A 23,620-nucleotide genomic window follows, 5' to 3' on the forward strand; every position below is an offset into this window, starting at 1 on the left:
ATAAATTTTGTAGGACAATATTTTGACATATTTTCTAACAAAATTTAAGTATAAAGACTAAAATAAATTTTTTGAAATTATAGAAATTAAAAAGACCAATTTTAAATTTTAGAAACTAAAAATAAATTTATCTTAAATTTGAGAGACTAAAAACATTTTTTTTTTGTTCGTCTCTGGAGTATCCACCGCCGATAACAGTGATTAATCTCCTCGCTACGTTGGAGGCACCTCAAAAGGTGAGATAACTGGCCCCAAGATTTAACGTGGTTGCATACACAAGGCTAAAAACATATTTAAGTCTATTTTTTAAAATTACAACATATATAATATTTAGGATATAATTTGAAAGTTAAAGTATAGTGAAATATCAAGTCTGATTCAATTGTTAACACTTAAAAATGAGAAGTGTGTCATTTAAAAAGATCTTAGAGAAGGTCGGTACAATTTTCTTTTTTATTATACATTCAAATATAATTAATATTTTATTAATAATTTAGGAGTACTAAAAAATTAAATATAAAAGATAATGTATATTTAAGTAAGATTATTGCAAATATAGCGTTATTTTTTATTTTATCAATGTTTGTTTATTATATTTATAATGTAAAATTAAATAGAAATTAATTGTATAGGTAAAGAATTGGAAAATTAATTTTTTATTACTCTAATATATTTTAATTAAATAAAAAGATGACATGGATAACGTTAGGTTGAGGGTATGTTTATTTTTGTTTCTATTTTCTATTTTTATTTTTCAATTACAATTTACAAGTTGCCATCTTTTTAATTTGTTTTATGCTTTTAAATATTTGTACAAAACTTTTGTTTTCACTAGTTATTTCATTTACAAATCTTTAGAAACCAAAAAAAAAAACACAAGATAACAAATTTAAAATTTAAAATAAAAATATTTTTATCACAAAAAAACATATAATTTCAAAATATGAATATTTTTTCATGGACAAAACTTATATGCGATTAGTTGGTTTTTTCTTAAAAAAAATTAAAGTTATATTTATATGATAAAGGTTTTCATAAAATAAAAAATAAAAACAAAACCCACATAAATTGTTAAGAAAAAGCTCTAATATTAATTGGAAATCCACATAAAAAACAACTCTAAATTTATATTTGCACATCTATGATCTATCTCTGTAGTCCTGCAAAGCGGAACACTATAAAAATCAACAGACAAAAATGGAAGGTACTCAAGCTGGCAGCACATGTATACTTAAAAACGGGCAAGCAGTAAGCATTCAACGATTCGAAGGATACATCACATGTAAATCGAGATCTCTTCTCAGTAACATTTTACACAAAATACCCATTACAATGTTACCAAAACTTAAGCTATTTTTAAGATAAAACAGATATCATAATAGTTTGAACTTAAAACACATAAAATGGCAAGTCAGCAACACTATCACAATTGAAAAACAACTACCCAACAATGCCCATTTCCGTAAGGCGTTCAAAGATGTTCATAAGCTCTTTTAGAGAATACTCAAAATCAACTATTTCATCTTGCTGGATATTACCATCAACATCAAGCAAATCTCTAGCCCTAGAAATTGTGGAACTGATGTCCTCCTTTTCTTGGGAGCAAAGCTTTGACATGATATCTTCATTCTTTAATGCGTTCCCAATCTTGTAAATATAATAATCCAAATCATTCATTGTTTTGGCCTTCCTCAGGAACTTTTCATCTTCAGCCTTGTAATATTCTGCTTCTTGAATCATTCTATTAATTTCTACCGTTGACAGTCTTTCTCTGTCATTGGTTATGATAATCTCATTCTTGCTACCAGTTGTTTTATCCTCAGCAGCAGAAACAGAAAGGATGCTATTTTCATCTAATGCAAAAGTCACATAAAAAGCATGGCCACGAGGAACCCGAGGAAGTCCAGAAAGAAAAAAAGAACCCAACAAATTATTATCACTGGCTCTTGTTCTCTCACCCTCATAAACTTCAATCGAGGCGGAGGGTTGGTTATCTTCATTTGTACTGTATTCTTCTGTCCTCTTTACAGGAATAGTAGTATTCCTAGGAATCACAACACTTATGATATCTTCAACTACATCCGTACCAAGTGAGAGTGGTGTAACATCCAACAGAACTAAGTTTGGAACATTCTTAATGCCTTCACTAAACAAAGCAGCCTGCACAGCTGCACCATAAGCAACAGCCTCGTCAGGGTTGATACTCTTGCAAAGATCCTTCCCTTTGAAGTAGTCTTGCAATAGTTGTTGCACTTTGGGAATCCTAGAAGAACCACCAACAAGCACAACATCATCTACACTGCTTTTGTCCATCTTAGCATCACTAAGACATCTTTCTACTGTATTCATACACTTTTCAAACAGCTTCATATTGATTTCCTCAAACTTTGCACGAGTGATGGAAGAACACAAGTCAATGCCTTGAAATATATATAGCATCCACCTCAATGTTGGTAGTAACAGCATACGAGAGTGTCCTTTTTGCCCTCTCACATGCAGTTCTCAACCTCCTTAGGGCTCTTGGGTTGCCACTAATGTCCACTTTGTTTTTCCTTTTCATCTCCTCTACAAAGTGATTCACCATTCTGTTATCAATGTCCTCTCCCCCGAGGTGAGTTTTTCCAGCAGTGGCCTTAACTTGGAACACCTTATCCTTAATTGTGAGTAGAGACACGTCAAAAGTACCACCGCCAAAGTCAAATATGAAAATGTTTCGGTCTCCAACACAATTAGTTCTCTTGTCAAGGCCATATGCAATAGCTGCAGCTGTAGGTTCATTGATTATTCGCACAACATTGAGACCGGCAATGGCACCAGCATCTATGGTGGCTTTACGCTGAGAGTTATTGAAATATGCAGGCACAGTAACAACAGCATTCTTAACCGGTGACTCCAAATAGTTCTCAGCAATCTCCCTCATCTTTGTGAGGATCATCGATGATACTTCCTCAGCCGAAAGGTATTTCTCTTGATTCTTGTAGTTAATGACGATCATGGGTTTGTCATTAGTACCAGCAATGACCTTGAATGACCACAACAATATATCTTTTTGAACAACATGATCGCTATATTTCCTACCATTACCAATTAACCTCTTGGCATCTGCATAAGTTACAAAAGTTCTATTTGCTGTTAAAAGTTTATAGAGAAGTCGTAAAAAAAGAAGGCAGTAATTAAAGAGTATAAAATAGACCGAAGATGGTGTTCTCTGGATTGGTGGCAGCCTGATTTTTAGCAGAATCACCAATCAATCTTTCATGAGTCGTGAAAGCAACACAAGAAGGAGTGGTGTTGTTGCCTTGATCATTGTGGATGATCTCCACTCGACAGTGCTGTTCCTTCCATACTGCAACACACGAGTAAGTTGTGCCAAGGTCGATTCCAATGACAAATCCATGATCTTTGGCCATTATCTTTCAAGTGAATGAAGAGTGAGATACAGAATCTGAAATCAGGCTTTGGAAGACTTTTAAGTGTTTTGAATATTGCAGGTTAATTTTATATTCTTGAAATATGAAAATTCCCTGAAAGTATTATATTATATACTCTACATGTGTCAATCACTGCATCTTGATGAAATCGCAACTTAATTAATAATTATTCCCACTAACACAGTCTCTTCGTGCATCCACCAGGAAATTGAAAAGCTAAAAAGACTCGCGAACATTCAATTGATAGTGTATTAGTGTGATAGTAGCATAAGTTATCATTCATTAATTTCCCTTCTTTATGGTCATCGTTATCTTTTTTGGAAAACTGAAAGACTTGCGAAATGAATTAAGATAAGAAAGGTTGTAGTCAGGACCCGGATAAATAGTGATTCCTGAGTACTAGAATAGGATTTCAGGTAAAGAAATTTGTTATGATACACATGTAAATTCTTAAATTGTGGATCACATTTTTTTAAACTATATATGAAAATTAGACGAGGCTAACAGTTAAAGTAGTTTAGATTTACTTTATAAGAGATGAACTAATTGTTTTTTCTATCAGAAGACAGAAGTCACGAATCACCCACCTCCCATGAACTGAGTCTTGCTAATTCGATACGATGAATAATAAGCAAAATTATATTTATATATCTATATTTATCTATATTTATATTTATATCCATAATTATATACTTTTATATATTATTAAAGGTAGAATAATTTTTTCAAAAAGACTTCACTCAAAACAATATAATTTGGACTCATTTTTTTCAAGAGGAGGGTTCAAACGACACCGGTGTAACTTTAACTAAGTGTTACACCGCTCAATAACTTTATATTAAATGTGAATTTTGTAAATCCAACCGTTAGATTGAAAGTTCATATCTCTTAGATCATATATATCAAATTTTATATTAATTTAAGATGATTTGATACTTCATTCTCATAAAACAAAATTGACGTAATATGTACATTTCAAAATATACTAAAATATGAACACTTTGATTACCTTCAAGTTGTTGTTCAATTTTAACAAAATTTGACATATATGATCTAAGAGATATGAACTTTCCATCTAACGGTTGGATTTACAAAATTCACATTTAATATAAAGTTATTGAGTGGTGTAACACTTAGTAAAAGTTACACCGGTGTCGTTTGAACCCTCCTCTTTTTTCAAAATTTTTTTGTCTTTTAAAATTCAAACCCTTCCGTTCATTAAAAAAATCAAATCTTTTTTATTAATTAAAAATAAATTTATTAATATTTAATAAATTTAATTACATCAATTAAAATCATAAATAATCATGACTATTTGCAATAGAATGGTCTTCTATTATGGACATTCAAATTCATTTCTATTAATTAATAATATAAAGGGAAGAAGTTATCTGATAACTTCCTTCCCTCCAAAATTCTTAACTTCTTTTTCTTTCTTCCAATAAAATCAAATATAAATGTAATTATATACATATTTTTTATATAAAAATAAAATAAACTAATACAAAAAAAATCAATTTACTAAAAAAGATATAAAATCAATAATAATAACTACAATATTTTGCACATATTATACCAAATACAATTTTCGATATTAAGTTTATATAATTAAGCCATCTTTTAAAATGATATAAAACATAAATATATATATATATATATATATATATATATATATATATATTACTAGATAAATATTAATTTATTATTGATAAAAAAAAATCTACAATATATAAGGGGAAATAACTTCTTCCCTCCTAAATATAGAAAAAAATGGATAAATTATAGATTTATAAAACAAAATATCAAATTTACTATTTTTAATATGAAAATTATTATAAATTTATATCACAAATTAGTGTATTTACTATATTTAATATCATTTTCTTTTAACATTTGATGAGTAGAATATGTGAACAAACTTCAAAAAAAATTTTATACATGAAGAAGATATCGATAAATTTGAAATAATTAATAACTAAAAAAAAAACTTTTGAATGTGGCATAAGAATAAGAAATGTTATTTTTTTTTTGTATGTGATGATGAGATAATTAATTAAAATTATTTAAATGTGTATTTATTTAGTCCACAATATAGTTATTTTTATAAGTGTATATATCATTTGGTTCAACTTTAATCTATTGGAATGATTTTACCAAAACTCCAATTAATTTGGTTTAGGAAATATTTGATTTATTAAATATATTTTTAATGATTATCAATGAAATTAGTTGTTAATAAAGTTTTGAATAAGTTTTAAATCGTAATGTTTCATATTGTGATCCTTAATAATCTTTTTCATGTGATTAATTTATAAGAAGTTTTCAATAAAATTTTCTCAAGGAATATAAATGCTAAATTAAAAGAAGAAAGTAATATGATAATATCACACTATCAAAATTTTTTTTTTTAAGTAAACACACTAGCAAGTATATACTCACTTTAAGAGAAAAATATTGAAAGGTTTAGTTAACAAATTAAATAAGCAAAGTATAAATAAATTAAAATAAGTATTGAGTTAATTGCATTAATTTTATTTAAAAAATTTACAATAGTTGTATTATTTAATAAAAAAATAATGAGATTAATTTATGTTTATGAAATTAATAAAATTAACTTTTAAATTATAATATAATTTTTTTGGGTAGAAAATCCATAATATTACTTTAACTATAATTCTTTAGACATATATAATATAAATATTTCAACAAGACATTTATCATGATAAAAAAAGGTAGATATTATATTATACGAATTATCTAAATACTTTATGCATCACACGTGTATCTATCTAGTTATTATAATTATAATATGCAAAAATTGGCTAACATCTATTTCCACCTTTTAACATTTCATTAAATAACAATTTTTATTGACACTAAAAATTGTGAAATCACATGATACAAACATTTTAAAGAAATCGGAAAATCAAAGATTTCAAATATGCAAATTCTTTACTTTTCTACCTTTTTCTCCTTTTCATTAAATGTTAATTTTTTTTTCTTTTATGACATGTATTTATTTTTTGTAAGTGAAAAAGTATAAAATCGCAAAATGTATATAGAAGTGTGAGACTTCTTTTGTCTCGTCCTAATAGCCCCTTTAATTGTTATTTTCATTTGCAATTAGAAATAGTGAAATTGCATAACACAAATAATTCATGTAAATATATTACTGACTTCTCTCTAATTTTCTTCTCCTTTTCATTTTGTACCTTTTGATATTCCATTTAATATCAATTTTCATTAACAAATTGCAAAATTACTGTAAAATATGACTTAGAAGGGAAAGGATCTCTGTGAACCTAAATGTTTCTTCTTCTTCTTCTCAAATTCTTAAGGAAAGATTCATGCTTGGAGACTTTATAGTTGGTGGTGATTCAAAGCAATTAGGAGCCGAGAATCCTATAGAATAGGTACGGAGCTCGGATTGTTGAAGCTCGAAGCTCATTTCCTTCTTCGTTCTCTTCTCTTATTCTACCTTAGAGTTGCTCAGAGTTTTCCTTGGTTTCACTTCGTTACAAGGTAAGGAAAGCTGGAAATCTTGGGTTTTATTGAAATGTTGGGTTGTTAAATGAATTGATAACTTAACATTAATAGAACTTTTGAAAAATTGTAGTTGTGGGAATGAATTTGAAGTTGGTTGCATGTTGAAACTGAGATATTGACGTTCTTGATGATGTCTTTGAGTTTTGGTGCATGCATGTTGCAATTGTTGTGATTTTATGGGTTGCATGAACGAATCTAGTAGAGATAATGAGTGGTAGATAGTGTTTAAGAGGAATATTGGTGGAGTAAAGGTGAGGAATGAAGGTGAAAACTATGAAAATGCATAAAATTTCTACATTCAGTGCTACAACCATAGTTGAGCGTTGTAGTCTTAGGAGGAAACTAAGTTGGTAGAGATCTAGAGCTTAAGTGTTGAGTTGAGTGTTGCAGTCCTAGGAAGAAATTGAGCTGGTAGAAATCCAACGTTGAGGCACTGAGTTGAGCACTACAACGTTGAGGGTAGAGGATCGAATTTGGTATTGAAATCTCACAAAAGTTGTAGCTTTGAATTTTAACTTTCTAATGGCTTTGAAATCACCTAAAAAAAAGTCTAAAATGTCAGTTATGACCTTCTTAGTAAATAAAGGTCAAACTATCGACATTTATGTAAATTGTTGTAATTTTTACAATTTTTAACATGGTAGATGACGAAATAAGAACTTGAGTTTTTCAAGAAAGTTGTAGAAAATACTATTGTCTTTCATGTGAGATAAGAATGATCATGATAGGAGTAATATAACTTCATATGTATTGTTTTATATGAAGATTGTCATTGGACAATAAGTGATTTGGTTAAGTTGTATAAATTGTTGAAAGATAATTAAGTTGTAAGTCATTATAGTTGCTTAAATTGATTTATGATGTTATTTTCTCAAGATGTGAATGTTGTAAAGATGTATGTTGTTTACATTGTTTAAATTGACATGATGTGAAGTTGAAAGTTGAGTCAAGTAGTATGTTGTGAAGTTGTATAACTATGTTAGGATTCTATATGAACAATGTTGATGTATTGTTAAGATGCATATTGATTATAATGTTGTAAATAAGTTGTGATGATGGTAATATGAGTTGAAAAATTGTGTGTTGATTGAGTTGTTATATTGAAAATTATAATGAGTTCTTTGTACCATTATCATCAAAGATGCAAGTATCACACTCTTTCTTCATAGTATTAAAAAATATTCCCTTTTCATTTAATAAATCAAAATATATTACAAAATGTTTATATTAATATATATATATATATATATATATATATATATATATATATTAATCGTTAAAAAACTAGTTATAAAATTTATTTTAAACATTTTATTCAATTGTACTATATATTTTATTATATATATAATGATTTATGTCTTAATTTATATATTTAAATACTATTCAAAAATATTTATTTTTAACAAAACATATTTTTTAAAATAAAAAATTGAAAAAAAACATATTTTACAGAATTTAACGAAGAGAATGGAGACGTACGTAAACTGTAAATTATGCAGATGCTTAACCTAACAATGCTTATTTTAAAATTTAGATGAAGTAATTAAGCAAGAATGAGAGAAGCGTTTATATGTGGGAGAGTAATGATGAGCACTTTTGGCACAGAATAAAATATATAATGAATGATGCGTGGCGTGATAAGAAGTGTCGGGTAAATCCAACGGTGAGCAGATTTGATTACAGTAGCCACTGCCCACTAGACTAAACAGAGAGGAGTCTCGGGGCGTCTTGGAAGAAACGGTAAGTACACTTCCCTCCTATGCTCATGGGAAGCATCTTTAGAGGATCACGCAACTCTCATCATGAACAAAATATAATTGCCAATCACATAAACATATATTACTTTCTAAATCGCATAAATTAGATACTTGTGCTGTGTTGTGCACCATCTGTTTGCTGAAATTCCCACCTTGGTTACTAGCACCATCACATGCCATTCCACCTTCAGAAACAGTGCTCATAACATGTTTGTTATAATGTCTGAACCACGACATGCTTGCGTTGATTCCTGGCGCACTTGTTATTGGCCATCCCCGCTCTCTATTTGCCTTTTGGCGTTTATTCACTTAACATGGAATTGTGTGTGCATTTAATTTGGTTTTTGTGAGCCAATTTCCTGACTGTTTGATTTTGTGTTGATATTTTCAGAATTGCTTAAAGGTTGGTGTTGCCATTGGCCAATTTATCTGCACATTTTGTGTCTCTGGATATTCGAAGGTCTTGGTGGTCCAAGTTTTGATTTAAGTCATTTTGGGTGACACGCACTCGGAAATATTTTGTGAGAATGAATAGAAAATTTGGAGGTGGGAAGAAGCCAACAGGGACTCCTTCACTGGCTTGGTCCTGTGTGGTTGTTGTCTTCTCTCTTCTTGCTGGAGCCTCCGTTGTTCACAACATCTATAAGCCTAATCTTGTAAGCTTTTCTCTCTAACTTCTTTTTTCATGGCCATTATTTCTATGTGGTACCTTTTTCTTATTCAGTGTTATATTTAAAATGGTAATAGGCACAAGGTATATGTTTTTTATTTATTTATTTGTTGAGGTTGGACTTTATAATGCTTCGTATTTGTTAACACATAGGGAGCTAATGTGCTTGATTGAAACCTATGCCATTTAAAATGTCTTTTCTTCTTTTCAATTTGTCAAAATAAACGCACAGTTGAGAACATTGCTAATTGTTGTGTTTTTGAGGAGCAATGATACATCCTCCGGAATTTTTTTAACTATAAAATATAAATTTAATTAAAAAGAAAAAAGCTTTTTAATCAAAATATACATTATGAGGATTTAGCATTTTTCTTTTTTGAGATATAACCCATCTCTCTACTTGAAATTGCACTGATCAATGCAGTGTACTGTTAATAAAACTGTCAAAAGATCAGCGTTGTCTGGCCTGACCCGGCCCAGCCCGTTGGGCCAAGCTTGAGAAACGGGTTGGCTGGCATGGCCTGACTTTTACACGGGTTGAGTTTTATCTGACTTGGCCTGGCTTGTCGGACTGCGGGCAAATTAAACTATTTTATTTACTTTTAATAACTTTACATATAACTTCAAAGGAAAATTTTTAAAATATCGAACCAAATTTTTACTAGTACAACCGTCGAGCTTTGGACCTAAAAATAAAGAGCCTAACCTAATGAGTCAATCTATTGAGCTGGGCCAAATTTAGCAGCTCTAACTGTGACTCTGTGAGTGTGCAACCAGTAACTTAAGTTCAACGTGTATGATTTCTTATAAATGTTTGATCCATTTGACCAACTAGACAAATTGTCTCACGATTTAGTTCATGCTGCTATAAATTTCAAGCCACTCTTTGCAAACATTGCAATGAAGATACTATAGTTGTAGTAGTGTACAGTAATAACAGGTTCAAATTCCTTATCGTTTCCTCTATTTGCACTGTGAATTTAATATTTCCCTAGATTGCATCATAGACAGTGAATTGCATAACAGCTGTAGAAATAATAAAGTTTATTATATAAAATACAAACTGTTGAAACAAAAGTCATGGATGTGTAACCGTTATCCTCCCTTGATTTTCTAATCATTTGTTATCGCTTACACTATGCTATCTAAAGTGTCTGGAGTACAATCTAGAGGATCGATATATATTTGCTGTAATTTTGCTTACTCGTTTATTTCTACTATGTAGACATTGCCTCCAGTTGATGAAGTTGATAGGACCAAGCAGAAACATGACAAGCAAGAATGATCATCTCCTGTTGAATTCCTTTTTAGTATCGACAAGATGACCAAGTTTTGGGGGCATAAATCACTGCAAGTAAGTCTAATATACAAACTACAACGGATTAATTTTGGATGATAATAAATATTTTGGAATTTCATTTGTATGGTATGTTTTAAATTGTTGGTGGATGTATGGTTGCAAAATTTTTGAAGGACCACTAGTGATGTTTTAAATTTTTGAGAGACTAATTTGGGGATCAAAATATTTGGAAAATTGATACAGTGATGTTTGTTTTATAGTAATGTTTTAATTTGGTAACTTTGGTCTTTGAAGGACCAATTTAAGAATTTATTCCATTTATTAAATATAAATTGGCTTTTCTGTTTAAGGTTATAAAAACTAATGTTGCACCAATAAACCGATTAGATAATGTTCTATTTTATAACCATCCACAATAAGATCTAACTAATGTGCAAAATGAACCTTAGGCGTTTATCAATTTTATTCTATAACCTGATAGCATTCTTATTTTATCTACAGCACAAAACAAGTTCTAATTCAATGTATGAAAACAAAAAATATAGACATTAAAGAACAGCTCGAATCAGCCAGTTGTATTTATCCTCCATGTCTTATAAGATCTTATTATGTCCTGAATAACAATAAAAAAAATGATTTGACTAAGTTCGGTACGTGTATATATATCCTCAGAGCAAAACATGTGAATTAACTCATATAAACACTATTTGTACCAATTTAATTAGTGCATTTTTTTTGTGGCGCGTAATTAAGGTTTGATGCCTTTTTGATTATATGCCTATATATGGCACTTCAATTTCTTAACCTTCTATAAATCGTCCAATAAATCCTTTTGTCTATGCATAATTAAAGTCTGAACCCCAACTTGTTATATAAAGGCAACTGAGTTCATGTTTGAGTCACCGTTTGTAAGATGATCCAACTACTAATACTGTTCATTAGCCATTTATTTTCTCTTTTTATTTTATTATATTTTAAACAGAATGCTCTGCTGGCAATTAGTGCTTGTATAAGATCTTTCTTTCTTTCAAATATTTGCTGGCAGTCTTACATTACAAGGACTTGACAGAGCATATTCAGTTAGGATTGAAGATGTTTAGTGCTGGACAACTATTTGTAGTTGGTTGATTGCATAATCGGGCCCCAAGAAACATTAGGCCTTATTTTATTGTAAAGTGGATCCTAAATTGAAAGTTAATATTCGAAAAAGGTTGAATATCCTAATGAAATGGTATCCCTAGAAGCTTTCATAGTTGCCACTCCATAATTAGAGGAAAGGGGTGTTTTATCTTTTTGTTGTCCATTCCCTTTTATACGTGGAGAGAAAGAATAGGCTATTTTCAGATTAATATAATCGGTTAAATATGTATAAATTCTGCTTTACCTGCATCAATTTCTCTTCCTCGATCCACTACAGGTTTTTTCAAGTATGGCATACACAAATTGATATTGCTATTATTTTTGTCAAATGATACTTCCCCCAATGTTATTTTTTACTAATTTAATTTGACTTTAACCGCGCAATTAATTTTGAATGAAGAAAAAAAAACTATGATGCTGATTGAGAGGAAAAAAAAAACTAAAATAGTAAGAAATATTAAACAGCACGCCCAAGTTAAACAAGATAAACAAAGGAAAAACAAGACGAACTATCATATTGTTGGTAATATTTCAAATCACTAACCAAAATTGTACAAATTTTATTCGAAGAAAAAGAGTCACCGTGTTACATTTAATGTACAAAAATACCTTTAGTAAAATCAATAATCATTCAATAATAAAAAAACTGTTTTATGTACAAAAATACCATAGTATCATCGGGAGTTGTTTATAAGGATCTTAACTTCAAGAACTGTTTTTCTTTTCTTCTTTCTTTTAAGTAATTTCATTATTAGAGTAATAACGTAACAATTTTATATAAGAACTGTTATATTATCAATTCATTCTTAACCGTTCTTAAAATTACGAGACAATTATAAAATTCATTTTAAGTTCTAAAGAATTGTACCATTCGAAAGAAAATTCCGTATTATAAGATCTACAAAAAAATAAGTTAAACAACTTCACCATAGTTACACTATTGAAGATGCTATATGCAAACCAATATTTTATGAATATCATTTTAACTTTTGTTTTTCTCATTTAGATTCTCAAAAGTGCCGATGCACTTTTGTCCGATTGTTTACACAAAGCAACGATCATTGCTCGCGAGAAAAGAAAAAAAAAAGAGCTTAATTGAAATACCACTCAACTGCAATCACATTATCAACAAACATTATTTCTGCCGAGAAAGAGATTGTTTTATCTAAAAGGAAGGCCACTTCATTACAATCTTCGTTGTTTTTTTTTTTTACAATTCATAATCAATATAAAATATTTTTTGCACTCTGTGTTAACAGGCTACAAAATGATCCATGAATAAAAAAATGGCGAAATGAATAAAAAAACGTTGCAAAATAATCTCTCAAACAATTATTATCATAAGCAAACTTTAAAAATGTAAGGTATGCGTGGCAGTAGTTAAACAAAAAATTATGTAAGAATTCCAAATAAAACGAGCTTCACTGTTAATATTGCGTATTTAGTTAAAATAAATAAATACTAGTCAAGAAAGGATAGTTCTAATAACGACAAATTTTATTTTTTGAATAACACATTATAAAGAGAACCATCTTAAATAAGAATTAGTCACTTGCCTGGCTAAGATTTAAAAAGTAGGTACAAACTAAAATTAACATTTTACCCGGTAAATCGCATGAGATAAAAAAGGAGAGGACAGGAATGATGGAAGAAAAACAAATTGGAAAAGAGAGAAGGAGAAAAAAAAAAAAAAATGGTGAAATCGTAGTTTGATTTAAAACCAGAAATCAACGGTCCACATTGCATCTCGTGCTTGTTATATAGAATTCCAATTTTCCATTTAGACTTGGTCCCTCACACCCTCATTTCCTCCCTCATCACTAGCTTCGTGCATTTTTTTTTATCTCTCGCTCATTGCCTTCCATCACCCTCGCCATTTCCCTTCCCAAGGTCCGTTTCTATCCCTCGATCCGTTACTCTCTCTTGTGGATCTGTTTCCCTTTTCAATTTTCACCTTTCAATTTTTGTTTCTTTTCTCTATTAGAATGGGGGCGTTCTTCGTTTTCTTATAATTGGTTCTTGGGTAGCTGGATTTCAATCGGGTCGTTCTTGGATTTCGATTTGCTCCATTGGGTGTGAGAAAAATTTGTTTTTTGTTTCTTTTTTAAACTTTTTAGTTGGTGGGTTGGATTGTTGTTAGGTTTTTGGTTCTGTTGATGTTTCATTATGTTTCTTGCAGTTTTTTTTAATCTGGGTCGTTTTTAATTGGTCGATCTGGGTGTTGTTTATGGGAAGGGGATTTCTTTTGAAGAAAAGAACAATTTTGGTTGGTTTAATGTTTACGTCATGCGCCTTTGTTTTGTGTTTTTGAGATTTGTGGCGGATGAAGATGGATCTGTCGTTGTTGAGCACGGTTCTTGTGAAAAGTTGTTTTAGGATGGGTTGGTAACGAATCTGAATTGTTGTTTGACGTTGGGAGGACAAAATGTTTTGTAGGAGTATACCTTTTGCCTTGATGCAATTAATTAGCGATGTTTAAATGTTGGTTAAGTGTGGTGAACCTCCCTCTCTCTCAAAATTGAAAGAAGAGATACCGAAAAGGAAATGTAATAATGCTTTGCTTGTGGACCCTTTCTTTGGATATTTACAACGTTTTGAGTGTTCCCTACCCTTCTAACAAGTAACAACCAACTATTATGGCTCACGGTGCTTGTCTAATCAACTTATTCTGTTGTCAACGTCTTTGCTTGTCTGAGGAATGTAGGATTTATGTGTGAATGTAAGATGTAGAAGTGGGTATGTGTATAGTATGTACTGTTATTTGGTTGTTACCATGTTGGAATACAATTATGCGTATCTTGCAATTCCAGATACAAGCTTCTTTTCTACGTTAAATATCTGTCTGTGATAGTTATTATGCCACGTTCCTTATTGTATATTGATCTGTTAAATTATATCATTATACCATTAATTGGTTTGCTACCTGATGCTTGTACAGAATATTCCCACCCCAGGATTACAAAAATTAAAACAAAATGAAGAACAAGGGAATGCATGAGACTTGAGCTTATATGTTTCTCCATTTTGTTTTGCATGTTTGTAATTGGTTAGCTTGCAGTTTGTCTGTCCTTGGACATCATTTCTGTTATAAGCTATAAGAAAGTAATTGTTTTGGCTAAATTATGATTAAACTATGATATCCTATCAATTTCTTGGTTTTGCAATATTTCTTTGTCACTTATTCATAGTATGCTATGGAAGTGGAGAAAAACAAGATTAGAGTAGGGATTTGCTCATTCAAGATTTCCCTTCCAATGTTTTGTTGGCTGTATTTACAGTAATAGTTCACTTCTACTGAGTATTCATCATGTTTCGTACAGTTAGTAGAAGATGGCAGACGCCGAGGATATTCAACCTCTTGTTTGTGACAATGGAACAGGAATGGTTAAGGTACATGGTTGGTCTTATTTTTGGGTATTAAATTTGTTTAATAATATAACTTACTGTCATGCTTTTGTTGGTTTTATGGGAATATCATTTTACATTTATGTTACTTCCGTGAATATGAGAAATTAATTGCAATCACTCTTTGTAGGCCGGATTTGCTGGAGATGATGCCCCACGTGCTGTGTTTCCCAGCATTGTTGGTCGTCCTCGTCACACAGGTGTGATGGTTGGCATGGGCCAAAAAGATGCATATGTTGGTGATGAGGCACAATCAAAGAGGGGTATTTTGACTCTCAAGTACCCTATTGAACATGGAATTGTGAGCAATTGGGATGATATGGAAAAGATTTGGCATCATACCTTCTATAATGAGCTTCGTGTTGCCCCAGAAGAGCATCCAGTTCTGTTAACAGAGGCTCCTCTTAACCCTAAGGCTAACCGTGAGAAAATGACCCAAATCATGTTTGAGACTTTTAACACCCCGGCCATGTATGTCGCCATCCAGGCCGTGCTTTCCCTGTATGCAAGTGGTCGTACAACTGGTAAGCTATTGTTGAATTGTTTGATTTCGTTCAGGTTGTATAGTTTGAACTTATCTGGGCCTTTGAAATTGAGATTAACAAATGTCAACATCCATGAGCATCTAGAAAGTGTGTATGTTCAATATTCCATTTGCAGATGCATTAGGGTAAACTGAAAATGATTCATTTGATAATGATTTCACTTGACATATCACTAAATGGGGAAATAACAAATTCTGTGAACTGGGATGCATTTGGAAATTGTGTTATATATCATGTGATTGCCTTTAAAATTTTATTGCCTTCTCTTTGCAGGTATTGTGTTGGATTCTGGTGATGGTGTCAGCCACACTGTCCCCATCTACGAGGGTTATGCTCTCCCACATGCCATCCTTCGTCTTGATCTTGCCGGTCGTGACCTCACTGATTTCTTGATGAAAATTTTGACTGAACGTGGGTATTCTTTCACCACCTCAGCCGAGCGGGAAATTGTAAGGGATGTGAAAGAAAAGCTGGCATACATTGCCCTTGACTATGAGCAAGAGCTGGAGACAGCCAGGACCAGCTCGTCTGTGGAGAAGAGCTACGAGTTGCCTGATGGGCAGGTCATCACTATCGGCGACGAGCGTTTCAGATGTCCCGAGGTTCTGTTCCAACCATCGATGATAGGAATGGAAGCTGCAGGCATTCACGAGACAACATACAACTCCATAATGAAGTGCGATGTTGATATCAGGAAGGATCTTTATGGTAACATTGTCCTTTCAGGAGGAACAACCATGTTCCCTGGCATTGCTGATAGAATGAGCAAGGAAATTTCTGCATTGGCACCAAGCAGCATGAAGATAAAGGTTGTTGCACCACCCGAGAGAAAGTACAGTGTCTGGATTGGTGGTTCTATCTTGGCATCTCTCAGCACCTTCCAGCAGGTTTGTTCTCTTCCTTCATTCTTCTGTTTCTTGGAATGTTAACTTATTGTGAGATGCATTGTTGTATGCTAACGACATAAACTGTTGTGTTTGAGGGCAGATGTGGATCGCAAAGGCAGAATATGATGAGTCCGGGCCATCAATTGTGCACAGAAAGTGCTTCTGAAGTGTTTTGAGAAATAGGTTTATGAAGGGAAAGACTACCATCATTATGATTTGTCTGAAGCAAAGCAATGTCAGATTGCAGATTATAAAGCAATGTCAGATTGCAGATTATAACCCTTTCGTTCTAGCTTTTGTTATCCGTTCTTGTTTTTCTCTTGTTGGAGTGATCATTTATTTGCAGGAAGTGAGGAGAGTTGTTTTTTCAAAATGGTCCAGTTCTTTTCATTGTACTCTGATAAGTTTTTGACTGGTTCATTCTGCCTATGAATTAGCTGGATTATCAAACTACGCGTGTACCCTTGGTAATTGGTATGCTTAATTTGATAGTTACTATAATCTTTCTTCCATTTAACTATCTTCAAACTAAAGACAATCGCACACTACTCGTACAACACAAGGAAACTAAGGTTTTTAGTCCCCTTAAAGCCAACTCCCAAAGTCACTCCATCCTTGGTAAGAGTGGGGAGGATGAAACCCACCATATCCTATTACCCTTAATTAACATTAAGCAATTTTAAAATTCTTGAAGTATATTTTCAGTATAAGTAGCATTATGATGTCCTTGAATTATCATCTGCACAAGAGATTTAATGAATCAAGTATCAATTTCATGATGTATTGTATTGGATGTACACTTGAAACAAAAGCTACTGGATGCTCTCTCAAACTAGTAATCATTCAACAATTTCTCCCTTTAAATATGAGAAGCAGACCCAAATTGTCCCAGTTGAGCGAATGGTTACAGCTTAATAAAGGGTTAAACATGGCCGCGTAGTTTAAAAGAAGTTTATGATGGGCATACATGGCTTCTTCGTTATAGCATCAACAATCTAACTGAGGACATGGATATCAACCAACTAGCAAATAGCAAGCCTAATTGCAAATAAGGGGAAATAATAAAACCTCCCAAACAGGCCCCTAATACACTGAAATCAGAATGGAACAAGCTGTATATGATATTAACGACGTGGAAAGCTGCATATGGAAATTGATTTCACATTTAACAAACTGAAATTTAAACCCAACACTTTGCATACAATAATACAGCTAAAATATTCGTACAGCTACCGCATATAATTGTACTTCATGTGAGAAATCAATTAGATGACGCTAGAATATTAGTGCAACCACTGCATAACGGGCCATTCATTGCAAAGCTAATATAACAATAACCAATTATTGGTTGTCACCCTCTAAGTCATGAAGTTGCGATCTAAAAGGCAAAATTTAGAAACAATTCAATAGAGACTTATGGGGATCTTTTCAATTCAAATTAGAGTTATATCTTAATAGTCTATATTGATACAATGATACTTAATACAAGTCTTTTATTACGTGAATTATAGAGATACGTAAAACACCAATTTTTTTTTTGAAAAATAACAAAAGCTTAAAGACTTATATATAAATTTTGTCTGAAATTCAACCATACTTAAAAACAACTCAAGTCACTAACATGTTAATTTCCACTTTACAGTATATTTAGAAAAGTGTATCTAAGAGTATGTCTTAACACTCCTCTGGACTCAAATACAAATCATATAATAAGAGAGGTATGGTCATTTATTTATAAGCTTGATCTTCCCTAAATATTTTTAAATTCATCTAGCAATTACATCTAGATATCTCTTCATTTAGCAGATGACTTAATTTTACAATTTACTCACTTTTTAGGAATGGTACACAGTGCATTAGGAATATATTATAATACTAAGAAATCTGTGGCTCACAAATCACTTGTTTCATATGTAGAGAGGTAGGACATATTTATAAGCTCAATCTTACTTCTTTCCGTAGTTTAAGATTCTTCTAGCAATTACATCTAGATATTTTTTAACTTGGGAGATAACCTAGTTTTACAAATTACTTATTTTTTAAGGCATTCTACATAAAACAGTATGCTTGAATTCGGAATGTATCTTCTGGTACAAGGTCCAAATATGTATGTCAATTCCTTCTTTAAATTGGCATTAGAACAGAACTACAAAGCAGTGAATTAAAGATGTGACATAAAACGCCAACCTCCTAAACAACTAACCAATCTTGTCAATGGGCTTGACCTTTTCAAAGATGCTCTTAAGCTCTTTCATACAATCCTCTAACACAACTATATCATCCTCTTGGTTATTACCCTCAAGCAAATTTGTGGCCCTAGTAATTGCAGAACTGATATGGCCCTTCAAAGCATTATTGATCAAGTAAACATAATCTTCCAAAGCGTTCATTATGTTGGCCTTCTTATCTTCAGCCTCGTATTTCTCTGCTTCATGAATAATTCTCTTGATTTCTTTTGCTGATAGTCTTCCTTGATCATTGGTTATGGTAATCTGGTTCTTATTGCCAGTGGTTCTTTCCTCAGCAGAAACAGATAAGATACCATTTGCATCTATAGCAAAGCACACATCAAAAGGATGGTAACGAGGAGCTGGAAGGCCACAAAGATTAAAGGAACCAAGAAAATTGTTATCACTGACTCTTGTTCTCTCACCCTCATAAACTCTAATCGTGACATATGATGCATGATTTACTGGTGTGCAGTATACCCGTGTCTTCTTTACAGGAATGCTAGTGTTCCTAGGAATCACCACACTCATGATTTTATCTACATTTGCGGATATACCAAGGGACAGTGGTGTAACATCCAATAGCACAAAATCTGGAACATTCTTAATGCCTTCACTCAACAAAGCAGCATGTACAGCTGCACCACAAGCAACAGCTTCATCAGGGTTGATGCTCTTGCACAAATCCTTCCCATTGAAAAAGTTCTGCAATAGCTGCTGAACTTTGGGAATCCTAGAAGAGCCACCAACAAGAACAACATTATCTACACTGCTCTTGTCCATATTAGCATCACTAAGACACTTTTCTACTATCTTCATACACTCTTCAAAGAGCTCCGTATTCAGTGTGTCAAATCTTGCTCGAGTGATTGAAGAAGAGAAGTCAATGCCCTGAACCAAAGCATCTACCTCAATGGTGGTAGTCACTCCATACGAGAGTGTCCTTTTCGCCCTTTCACACGCAGTTCTCAATCTCCTTAGGGCTCTTAGGTTTCTACTAATGTCCACTTTGTTCTTCCTTTTGATCTCCTCTACAAAGTAATTCACCATTCTGTTGTCAAAGTCCTCTCCCCCAAGATGAGTGTTTCCAGCAGTGGCCTTAACTTGGAACACCTTACCCTTAATTGTGAGGAGAGACACATCCAAAGTACCACCACCGAGGTCAAAGATGAAAACGTTTCGCTCTGCAACACAATAAGTTATCTTGTCCATGCCAAATGCAACAGCTGCAGCGGTAGGTTCATTGATTATCCGCATAACATTGAGGCCAGCGATGGTTCCAGCATCAATAGTTGCTTTACGCTGAGAGTCATTGAAATAAGCAGGCACAGTAACAACTGCATTCTTCACAGGTTTTTCCAAATACGCTTCTGCAATCTCCCGCATCTTCACAAGGACCATGGATGATACTTCCTCGGCACAAAGCTGTTTCTCCTCACCCTTGTAATTAACTACGATCATAGGTTTATCATCAGTACCAGCAACTACCTTGAATGGCCACAACATTTTATCTTTTTGAACAATGTCATCACTATATTTCCTACCAATCAACCTCTTAGCATCTGCAAAAATCATAAAAACACTAGTCCTTCATTAATTTGTCCTACTAGAAGTCATAAAAAGAAAGACATTAGTAGTTCAGAGAGTAGAAAGTATACCAAAAATAGTGTTATTTGGGTTGTTGACAACCTGATTCTTAGCAGCATCACCAATCAACCTCTGATTGTCTGTGAAAGCGACAACAGAAGGTGTGGTTCTGTTACCTTGTTCGTTGTTCATTATTTCTACTCTATTATGTTGCTGCTGCCACACTGCAACACACGAGTAGGTTGTGCCAAGGTCGATTCCTATGGCAATTCCCTCATCTTTTGCCATTCACTTTCAAGTTAATGAAGTCTACGATTCACAGAAATTGAATTCAGGCTTTGAAAGACTTCAACAACTTGATTGAAAATAACTTGACGCACTAAACTACTCCATCAAATTAAATTAGTACTCATGCCTAGTCATCGGAAATCACAATTTAATTATTCCCATTATAACAGTGTCTCTTCCTTCATCTCGAAGAATGCTAAAAGATTTAAAGCCTTCAAGTGATAGTGTGATACGGAGTATAAGTTACTTTACAGGGAGTATAAAGTAATCTTAGGGGGTATTGGATTAGGATTTTAAAGGACTTTTTTAGTTAAAAAAAATCCTGTGGATTTTAAAAGACTTTGCAGGATTTTCATGACTTTTAAGATTTTGCAGGATTTTATAAGACTTAAAATCAGGATTTTAATGGATTCTGCAAGACTTTTAAATCAAGATTTTAATGGATTTTGTGGGATTTTGTAGAATTTTCGTGGATTTTTTATATTTGATAAGATTTCAAAAAAAATTTCATACATTCAAATTTAAAAAGAGACAAAGACAAAAATAATAAAAAAATAATAATATCTAGATAAATAATAATAATAATAATAATTCTCCATAATATTCTATCCTCTTAAATAACATTCACCCACATATTCATAGTTATACTAGTCCTTCAAACATTAGTGTCTTTTTGCTCTTGCTCCTGGGTTTGAATAATAGGCTCAAAAATATGATCTTCATTAACTGGTAACATTGAAGATGAAGGTTCATCCACCGCTTCAATTAGAAATTCATCGGAACGACATTCTTTACGTAGAAAGTTATGTAGTGCTGCACATACTAACACAAGTTCTACTTGTGTCTTAAATAAAAATGAAGGTGCTGACTTAAAAATTGTGAACCTTGATTTAAAAATACCAAATATTCTCTCGATCACATTCATTAAAGACGCATGACGAAGATTGAACAATTCTTTCTCATTTTCAGGGTCATTACCCTAACCTGCAAAATCTTGTAGATAATATCTTACACCTCGAAATGGAGCTAAAAATTGGCGTTGATTAGGAAATCCACAATCCACCAAAAAATATTTACCTAATTACATATGCAATATATATAATATTATTATAATAATAATTATCATTATAATAATTATTATTATTTAAATAATAAGAATTTAGATATAGAGAATATATATATATATATATATATATATATATATATATATTATTTTAGTTATATATTTTTAACGATATTTATAAATGTAAATTATTCTAACAAATATTTTAACAATATTTCTTTTTTTTTTAAAATAAGCTAATGAAGGCATAAATCCTAAACCTTAAAAAATTAGATACTACAATGTCTTATGTTAATTTTCTTTTTTTAAAATATAAAAAAGTCCTAATTTCACAATATAAAAAAATCATAGTAAAAAAAATAAAATAATTGTTGAGTTATAAAAGGAGGAGGGATAAGAGTAACAAACTTAAGAGAAGGAGAGAGATCGCAGTTTTTATGCTGAGAGGGTTCTTTTCCCAACTAAGATCCATTTTCATCTCATTCTATTCACAGAAACCCTAACAAAATCATCTTATATATATATATATATTGTAGAAATTATGATATCAATTTCACATTTCACTTTTTTTCTTTTCTTAACGTTTGTTATAAAAAAAATTACCACTCAAAGTTGAAATTTCAAGCATTTTTTGTGTTATATACAGGAACAAATTCAACTACATAGAATAAAATAAAGCATGTCAATTAAAGAGAACGAACAGAAAAATAGAGCAAGTCAATGACACTATCATTTACATATCAGTGTTTCACAAAATAGGAAAATAGGATGAGAACAGTATTACAATATTATATATGAGCAATGAACAATAATGCAGTATTATTAGCAGAGAAAAAATGGAGAAGACAAAAGCATAGGAAAAAAAAAGATGAAAAACTCACTTGAAAATTCTTGAAAAGTCACTTCAAACAATCCTTCAAAATCCGATGGGTTTGGATGAGATTGTTTTATGAATTTAGTATTTATAGATAACACTAGAAAGTCCTTCAAAATCCCTCTCACATAACAATCTTTTAAAATCCTTATATTTTTGAATACCAATGGATTATTTTTAAGTTGTAAAAAATCTCAAATGAATACCAATAGATTTTAATGGACTCTTTAAAAAATCTTGAAAATCCAGATTGAATACCACGAGATTGTTTTTAAGTGACATAAAATCCTGATTGAATACCAATGTACTTTTTTACTCAAAAAAAATCTTTTAAAATCTTACGAAATCCTAAACCAATACACCCCCTTAATTACACCGACTTGGGAAAATGATGACCCAATTACTAATCAAATGAGGAAATGGATTTAGAATAGAATCGTCAATCGTCATCCACAGTTTGTTACTGTATTGTTAAATGCGAAATAAGGTCAATACATAATACTAGTATTAGCCATAAAACTTAAGTGGGATTAATTTAGAAAGGATGGTGATTGTCATTTTATGAAATTAATAAGGATATATTGAGGAGAAAATTAAAATAATCATAAAAGATTTGATATTCAAATAAAAATGAATAAAGTCATCATGTCTTGTAGAAAAAGAAAAAAAAAATAGTAAGTTATACTTTAGTCTATTTTAGTCTATGAAAGAGATGTTTAAACAACAATTATATTTTATGTGTTAGTGATAAACTAGTCTTTTGAAGTGCTGAAATTTATTTAAAAAATTGATTTTTTCGAATAAATATTCTTTCATATATACAAATCAAACTCATGTATATATGCTTAAGAAACAATATTATGTATCAAGTATGTTACCCTTTGTTAGGGTAGTAAAAT

General features: G+C 31.6%; 3 protein-coding genes and 1 long non-coding RNA gene across 4 annotated transcripts; 2 read left to right on the forward strand and 2 right to left on the reverse strand.

The window, feature by feature from the left end:
- Positions 1–1,241: 1,241 nt before the first annotated feature.
- Positions 1,242–3,922, reverse strand: LOC109802426 (heat shock 70 kDa protein 4). Its single transcript, XM_020363796.3, is given in 3 exon segments — positions 1,242–2,430; positions 2,432–3,102; positions 3,194–3,922. Coding segments are annotated over 3 exon segments (1,878 nt in total). The 5' UTR covers positions 3,411–3,922; the 3' UTR covers positions 1,242–1,440.
- Positions 3,923–8,520: 4,598 nt separating this feature from the next.
- On the forward strand, positions 8,521–10,961 carry LOC109802437 (uncharacterized). Its single transcript, XR_002240098.3, has 3 exons — positions 8,521–8,717; positions 9,126–9,390; positions 10,630–10,961. It is a non-coding gene; the product is annotated as an uncharacterized LOC109802437 (long non-coding RNA).
- Positions 10,962–13,576: 2,615 nt separating this feature from the next.
- On the forward strand, positions 13,577–17,131 carry LOC109802430 (actin-11). The gene is made up of 5 exons (XM_020363806.3): positions 13,577–13,734; positions 15,165–15,234; positions 15,380–15,773; positions 16,068–16,681; positions 16,782–17,131. The coding sequence occupies exons 2-5, from the start codon at positions 15,175–15,177 to the stop codon at positions 16,845–16,847; spliced, it is 1,134 nt and encodes a 377-aa protein (XP_020219395.1). The 5' UTR covers positions 13,577–13,734; positions 15,165–15,174; the 3' UTR covers positions 16,848–17,131.
- Positions 17,132–18,581: 1,450 nt separating this feature from the next.
- LOC109802427 (heat shock 70 kDa protein 4) lies at positions 18,582–20,944 on the reverse strand. The gene is made up of 2 exons (XM_020363799.3): positions 20,568–20,944; positions 18,582–20,471 (listed from the first exon to the last, which is right to left on the reverse strand). Exons 1-2 carry the CDS (start codon positions 20,782–20,784, stop codon positions 18,880–18,882), a joined length of 1,809 nt encoding a protein of 602 aa, XP_020219388.1. The 5' UTR covers positions 20,785–20,944; the 3' UTR covers positions 18,582–18,879.
- Between the last annotated feature and the right edge of the window lie 2,676 nt (positions 20,945–23,620).

This window comes from Cajanus cajan, chromosome 4 (genome assembly GCF_000230855.2).
Source record: "Cajanus cajan strain Asha chromosome 4, NIPB_CcT2T_4, whole genome shotgun sequence".
Taxonomy (NCBI): domain Eukaryota; kingdom Viridiplantae; phylum Streptophyta; class Magnoliopsida; order Fabales; family Fabaceae; genus Cajanus; species Cajanus cajan.